We start from the raw sequence: 8,285 nt of genomic DNA on the forward strand, positions 1-8,285 counted from the left end.
GCCGCAGTAACAGAAGATTGGATGCTTGGGGCGTGCTTTCGCATCTGCTGGTGCATATCTGCATATAGAAGTATGCTTCTGTTCTTAGCGTGTCTTGCTCAAGGACCTCACCAGTTTTCAAAGTATCTCATCAGTTTTGCAGCTAATCAATCTCATCTTCTGTAGCTTGAACCAACAACTCTGTTCTATTATAATATGCCATTATAAAGCTTGGAAGAGCTTGGAACTCTGTTCTAATTGTGCCTGTGTGCCTATAGTATTAAGTATGTATAATTAAGTAAGTGTATAATTAAGATTTATCATTTAAAGGGGTCATATGATGCGATTTCAAGTTTTTCTTTCTCTTTGGAGTGTTACAAGCTGATTGTGCATAGATAAGATCACTGAAGTTGCAAAGACTAAAGTCTCAAAACCAAAGAGATATTCTTTATCAAAGTTAAGACTCTGCCACGCCCCCCTAAAACGTCTCGTTCTAACACGCCCCCACATATCTACCTCACTATGTGGAAATATTTGCATAATGCCACCGTTACTGTTTTCAGTAAAAAGAAAACCAAACTTTTTAGATTCGGAAAGTGAACTGTACACATGCATTCCAGATTCACACAAGTCATATTAACATAAATTTTTGAGAGAGAGAGAGAGAGATACGTTCAAAAGGTGCTTTGACTGGGTAAAAATACAATACAATAACAGATACAAATGGTATGGTAATAATCATTGATAAAATGCAGTGATGATGAGTGACTGCTGTGTAAACACTAACTGCCTTTAGTAAACCTAAAAGTAGTCAACACAAACTAATGGACAGAAAAGAATCATAGAAGAGACACAGATGTTCCATGCATGTGTGTCACTGAGTCCAAATTCCAGTCATTGTATTTAACGCTACATCCTGAGACTAGAATCTCATCGATATCCTTCTGACTGTAGTCCTGGAACTATGTATTCCTTTCAGAACTGGGTCTCACTGGCTTGATCTTTTCCATTGCTGGTCAGTATGTGGAGCTCAGCTGTGTGTGTGTCAGGATTCTCCTTGCTAGATACAGGGCCTTCACTCTGCAGCATGTTTTCCTGCATGGCCTGACACTTCCCAGTAGTCAGTGATTTCTGAAAGGACTCAGAGGTAAAGTAGTAGACTACCGGGTCAAAGCAGCAGTTGAAGGTAGCAATGCAAAGTGTTATGGGATACAGGATTCGTGCAAGCCTCTCCACCCAGCAGCTCACGAGTGCTTTAATGCGCACCATGGCATAGATAAACAGAACAGAATTGTAAGGTACAAAGCAGACAATAAAAATGGCCAAATGCACTACAATCATGCGCAGAACACGCTCTTTGTTGGTGCCAGTCTGACACAGAGTAGCAGGTCTACGTAAAGTCCTTAGCACCATGGAAGAGCAGGCTAGATTGATCATCAATGGGATGAGGAAACCCACCACTTCAATGAAGATGGTGATCTTTGACAAATACGTCTTCCATGTTTTCTTGGAGAATCCCTCGAAGCAGGTGGTGCTAGTTTTGGACTGGTTGGTGGAAGAGAAGAATGTGACTGACATGCCCCCACCGAGTATCAACAGCCAGATGATACCGCACACGACACCAGCATTGCGACGGTTGCGGATGGAGAGTGAACGGAAGGGGTAAACGATAGCCAGGAAGCGATCCACACTGATGCATGTCAGGAACAGCATACTGCCATAGATATTGGTGATGAAGGCTCCTCCAGAGATCTTACACAACGTATCACCGAATGGCCAGTGGCGATTCACGTTATAAAAGATCTTGAAAGGAAGAGTAAACACAAACACTAAGTCTGATAAAGCTAGATTGGTCATGAAAAGCGTGGTCTCGTTACGCATTTTAATGCGACAGCAGAAGACAAACAGTGAAGCACAGTTGGTGACCAGTCCCAGAACAAATGCAACACTGTACACCACACCATACAGGTTGTACTTGAAGGAGTCATCAATGCCACAGTTCTCCATCCCAGTCTCGTTAAGAACAAGACTGGCCATGATGGCACTAGCGGAGGAAACTGTACTTCTGTCTTCAGTTAATTCCCAACACTCGGTTCTTCATGATCCGCCTTTCCCATCATCTCTGCACAGTTTCACAAAGCTTCATCAGATGATCACAACTTCTGCTTTGAAAGCACAGCCAGCTACCTTTGTCTAGGTACAGCAATAGGCAAATCTGTTGGTTCCTGCATGGGGGACAACAGAAAGAAAATAAGTTAGATCTGTTCTTCACAAACCTGTCCTAGAGGCCCCTCACTACTACACATTTAGACTGTCTCCCTCGTCTAACACACACAATTCAGCTCATCCGCTGTGAACTGAAGATGTGAGATGAGGGAGACAGAGGGTTTGACAGAGGGGAGACAGAAACTAGGTCACGCAGAGCACATGGGGAGAAAAACACACACAGACAGTCCAGGGGCGTGACACCTGCTCACATGATATTAATTTTTATTTTTTAATTATTTTTTGTAGGTCTTGAAAAGTCTTAAATTTTTTTTTTTTTTTAAATCCTGCAGACAGGTGTAGCTATGCACACTGCCAGCATCTAGAATTATTTTGATCAGCATTTTAGTGTTCATAACAGGCTCTCTCAACTTGTTATATTTTACAGTTTGTCAGCTGATATAAGATTTTGGAGGCTTTGCATACACATGTGCACCCCTCAAAAGCCTGAAACCAACAGAGCCAACCCCGCCCCTCCACATAACAAATCCTGTTTAATCCCTGTCTATAACATAATTTTAACTTGATTCCTTATTCAAAACTTTGTATTGCCTACAATACAAGTTATTACTGCTTTGTATTTACACTTAGTACTTGATTCTGATACTTGATACTGTCCTGCATTTCAATACAATGTAGATGCATTTGCTCTGCGTTGTCTAGAGCTATGTGCAGCTTTGCTAAACAGATGCAGGCTAAGGGGTAGCTGTAAAGGCAGGATAAATTATTTTTTCCCCAGCATGCATAGGTTTCCAGTTCAATGCTTGCACAGAAAAAAAAGCCCTGTCTAGCTGCTGCCTCAGTATAGTTTGTGTTAAGCCATTCATTATTTCAGTTGTTTGATAAGAAATAGGTAAAATGTAGTTGCAGCTTTAGAATCTGTACAACTACAGCAGCAGATGACTATTATTCTGCTGCATGGAACTGAGGAAGTACCCATGATGGCACGGTTTGACCCGGAAAGGGGCGTTTCAAGATGGCCCATGTTCAAATAAAAAATTTTGATTGAGAAAATGTTGACTGATTTTATTTTGTTTTTCATTTTGTTTAAAAAAAAATGAAAAGAGAAAATTAAACAAGATTTTTTTTTTTATATATATTTTTGTTTATTGAAATGTTTATTCACCTGTGTGGGTGGCCCTGAAATGCCCCTTTCGTTTTTTTTTTTAACTCCATTTTTCATTATGAAAGGTAAACTTCAAACACTCCCAAAACAAAATAATACTAAATAATGCTACCTGGTTTCGACCATGCAATACCATTACTAAACAGTGCTGCAAGACATAGTGAGAAGCATTTGAAATTCTGTTACAAAACCCTAATGTGGTGATTAAACTAGCTTATATCCAGGTCAAACCAGCTTGTCACTCTCAACAGCACGGATTAGGAAAATAGCAGACATGATTGTGCCCATGCATGAATAAAGTAGATGGTATTGGTATGGTACCAGTATTCTGGAAGAAATCTGGTCTATTTATATTTAATCTTATAAAATTATTAATGCATTTATTTGAGTAGAATAAAGGAATATAATGTGTTTTGTTACTACCTGTAATGGTTGATGCAGGAAAGATCTTTTGGCTATATTTTCATGGGATACTAATCATTTTTATATATAAACCATATACTTAGAACTGGAATCGTTAACCCTGCTCCTGGACAGCTTCCTTCCTGCAGAACTGAGTTCCAACCTTTGGAGGCCCGGCAGATGAAGTGCTGGCTGACCGAAAGTGAAAGTGAAAAAAAGTGACGTGACATGTGGCCAAGTATGGTGACCCATACTAGGAATTAGTGCTCTGCATTTATCCCATCCTAAGTGCACACACACAGCAGTGAACACACACACACCCGGAGCAGTGGGCAGCCATTTTTGCTGCGGCGCCCGGGGAGCAGTTGGGGGTTTGGTGCCGTGCTCAAGGGAATCTCAGTCGTGGTATTGAAGGTGGGAGAGAGCGCTGTACCCACAATCCCTGACGGTACGAGACTCGAACCCACAATATTTGGGTTACGAGTCCGACTCTCTAACCATTAGGCCACGACTTCCCCTAAAGTGGGAAGGTGACTTGACTTTGACTTCAGCCGGATTAAGGTAATCAAAAATCTCTGTTTACATGGTAGATTCTTAATCGGAGTATTGCCTTAATCGTGTTAAAATCAGATTATTGTTGTCCATGTAAACATACTCAATGAGGATAGGCAAGGTGCATGCTTATATGTGTGTCTAGATGAGGTGATGATCAATGGCAGGTGTGGTGATGGCTGACTGAGTGCAGGTGGGAACCAGGAGGGATGCTGGGAGATGTAGTTCAGTAATAACAGGGCTGATGACTGAAGTATTTTATATATAGGGCCCATCCGCCCTCTCTACTTGCTCAGGGTCAGGGTTATGTCTTGTTTTTCTGCAGTACTTTGAGTTGGTTTGTCTCTGTGGTTCATTGTTTGAGTTAAGGGGCGGTCACACTGTACTTTTCGTTCTATTGACTTCCATTCATACGCATGCGAATGCGTCAAACCGAATGTAGAATAGGGTGAAACCACAGCCTTCTCCTTTCCAGACGCTTTCGACGCCGTCGCAAAAGACACAGTACAAGCACATCTGAATCCATGTTGTGATAACTGAGGGAAAACCTATATCTTCAATAAAAAAAAAAAAAACTGAGGGGAAACCTTGGCGAGTGATGTCATATCCTGCTCCCGCCCATATTCGCAGCAGCAACCGAAAAAAATGTGCACGTTCAAAGTCTAGTGTGACCGCCCCTTTATCCTGTTATTTTGTACTGCATCTAGATCAGATTCCATTTTCTGTGTTTATAAGTTGCCATGGTTACTCATTATTTCATTAAGTCACTCATGTCCTGTCCAAAATTCATGAGGTGCGTCCCAAATCGCGTACATATGCACTATTCTATGACGTTTTGTAGTATAAATAGTTTGAGTAGTGCGTTCACACTAAAAATTCCAAAAAGAAAAAGTTCACTGTAAATACCCGGATGATGCACTTAAATAAATAACCGAAAAAACGAAGTGTGGAATATTGGACACTTCATGCACTCAACTGTCGCATCATTAATTACGTAGTGAAGGGGGAGGGGCTATGAGACTCCGATTATGAATGGCAAAATAACCTTATATAATTCATACACTACATGGTTGAGAACATAGTGTATGATGGCATAGTGTATAGTGCGTCATTTGGGACGCAGCTATGGTTGTTCTGTTTCTGTTTTACAGTGTTTTGTTTTAAATTCCTGTTAATTAAGTTCGACTCTGCTTGTGACAGTTCTAAAATTGGAAAAAGCATTTTTTTCATTTTTTTTTTTTTTCTTCAGTCGACCTGCCCATGACCGTAACTCTAGAAGTTATAAAGATCTTTTATTAGTCTTTTAGATTTAGATTTTTAACAAACTTTGCTTTTGGCATTCCTATTTTAAAGGTTTGATATATGGTTAAATGTAAGGGAAACAGGTCAATTTAGCTCAAAGGGAATCATTTAAGATTTTAAAGGGAACTCCACCAATAATATGTAAGGGAATTTGGACAGAATCACTGTTTTACGGCTGATCAAAATAGATGTAAAATTTTGATGAGACTAGGTGGCGTTTCTCCTCCTGGTTTTGGAGGAGATGGCATGTAAGCCAGAGCACGCTCAAAAGCTAAAGAAGCGAGGATCTGATTTATGAACATCCTGTTGTCTTGGGCCCCTGTGGAATTCTGGGCTCCTCAGGTTTCAACCATGTTTTAACCAAATCATAGATCGTCTGATTCGGTCTGATATCCTACATCAATTACAGGGATATTAGGTTTTCAATATGGCTCCAAGAGTAAATTATATTGTACACATTTTCAGTGGTCAAAATAAAAACAAATATGGGTCACTTTACATACATCTGATACAGTTTATTTTAAAGAGGAGCAGCTGCGGAACAAATACTGATGACACTAGACATGTATCTTGTTTCGCTCTATCAAAGTAACTGCACACAACACACACATCATATATATTATTTTTCAAAAGTTTGCAAGCCTGTAATTCTAGAAGTGTTAAAGATATCTCAATATGATTTTAGGTTCTCATTCTTAACAAACTTTTCTTTTGAAATCTTCATTTTCAAGGACCTATATACAGTAGTTCAGTCCCACAGAAATGGGGATCTCAGTGCGGCTTCACGCCCAAATTGTTGAATTGTACCCATATTTAATGGTTGAAAACCAAGTGTGGGGTGACTTTGCATACAAGTGATACTTATTTAAAGGGGTCTGTCTTAAGAATAAATAATGTTGACTAGAAATGTAGTTTGATTCCCTCTATCAAGACAATTGCATTGAGCATACATGTCTGAGTGCCAAAAATACACTGACATGGTCAAGCTGAGGCACATCACTTGCTCTCAGTAGTCTGCTCATAAGACTCTATATTTGAATTAATTTCAGTGATGATTGTGAGAGGAGATTTTGTTCATTTTAACAGCTTCTGAAGCTACCAAGAGTTCAAATGTGGAGTATTATAACTAAATGTTGCTGCACTGAAATCCTAATATCTCTGGAATTGGACCATATAGTCTTTATAATGAAGATTCCAAATAAAAGGTTTCCTAAGTAGGGCTGGGCGGTATGTTGAGTTTGTATGATATATTAATAAACAATATGGAATGAGGTAATTCCAATTTATAACGGTACACAGTAGTTTGATATGAGCGCATCTTAAAAACAGCGGAGAACACAGAGTGAGCTGCTGTGGGGAAAGTGCATAATCCAGCGGGTTGTAAACATGAGACATGCTTTATATTAAGGGCTTTAAAATAACTTGTAACATATAATTAACACGTATAGTTTAAAGCATAGATGCTCTGAACATATAGATGCTCTGACAGACATGCTGCTGACAGATACAGATATAGGCTACTTGCACTGTTTAATGTATTTGATGCATGGTGTTTTCCTCAGTGCAGAACTTACATATCAGTTATATTCTCCATCTGTAAATGTCAGAAAGTCAATTATTCAGATTATTTAAGTAGTCAAAAGTTTCAATATTCTTAGTTCTACATACATTCTTCTTTAAATACAAAAAGAATCAGCTGTATGCAAAGTGACCCACATTTGGTTTACAACAACTGAAAATGGATACAATTCAACAACTGGGACACAGAGCCACATTGGGAACCCCATATCCCTGGGACTGTATATAAGTATATAAAAAATCTGAATCTAAAAGGATATTAAAATATCTTTAATACTTCCAAAATTACAGGCATGCAAACGTAGGAAAAATAATATTTTGTCACTCAGACTGGTATGTTCAATGGAAAAGGTAATGAGATATGTCCACTTCACATTTTCACAAAAGGAAATTAGATACGTTTCTAGTTGCAGCATTATTTGTTCTTCAGACATTGCTTATTAAAAGTAAAAAGGTATCAGCCATATACAAAGTGACATTTGGGTTTTGACCATTGAAAATGTGTACAATTTTAAAAGATGGAAATGAAACTTATTGTTACGTATCCGGTCCATGAACTTCCGTCTGCTAGCCATCAGAGGTCACCCTTTCCATTTTCATTGACTCTCGCATGACACACTGTTGCATATCACCCCGGACTACATATCCCATCATTCATTGCACTGATTGCACACAGCACTGATTGCACACAGCTGTTTCATATCACTCACTCACTATTTAACACTCAATCTCACTCCTTTCTAACTGCCGAGTATTGTTTAGCGCTTATCATTTGATAGCTACACTACAGAGCCCTCGTTAGTTTACCCTGCCTTAGCCTAGTCTTGCCTTGTCTGTTTTCGATCTGTGCCTGTTTTTCCTGGATTTATCCCTTTAGTCTCGCCCTTTTGACTCTGTTCGCCGTTCGTTGACCTTCGCTAGCCCTAGGATTATTCTTGTGTCTTGCCCCCCATATACCTGTTTTGCCATTGGTCGACCCTGCCTGTGTTTCTGATCTCTCTGCTTAATAAAGCTTGCACATGGATCCGAACAGATTTGGAGAAATTTAGCATTACATCACTTGCTCACCAGTGGATCCTCT

General features: G+C 39.5%; 1 protein-coding gene across 1 annotated transcript in view; it reads right to left on the bottom strand.

Moving 5' to 3' along the window:
* Positions 1–556: 556 nt before the first annotated feature.
* The window catches only part of lpar4 (lysophosphatidic acid receptor 4), a 12,262-nt gene continuing 4,533 nt past the window's right edge, over positions 557–8,285 (bottom strand). The window contains exon 2 of the mRNA XM_016569357.1: positions 557–2,204. Coding sequence (XP_016424843.1) covers positions 955–2,016 — 1,062 coding nt within the window. The 5' untranslated portion in view covers positions 2,017–2,204 and the 3' untranslated portion in view covers positions 557–954. The remainder of the gene's footprint in view (positions 2,205–8,285) is intronic.

The sequence above is a fragment of the Sinocyclocheilus rhinocerous genome, unplaced genomic scaffold, assembly GCF_001515625.1.
Source record: "Sinocyclocheilus rhinocerous isolate Xijiao unplaced genomic scaffold, SAMN03320098_v1.1 scaffold1402, whole genome shotgun sequence".
NCBI classification, from domain to species: domain Eukaryota; kingdom Metazoa; phylum Chordata; class Actinopteri; order Cypriniformes; family Cyprinidae; genus Sinocyclocheilus; species Sinocyclocheilus rhinocerous.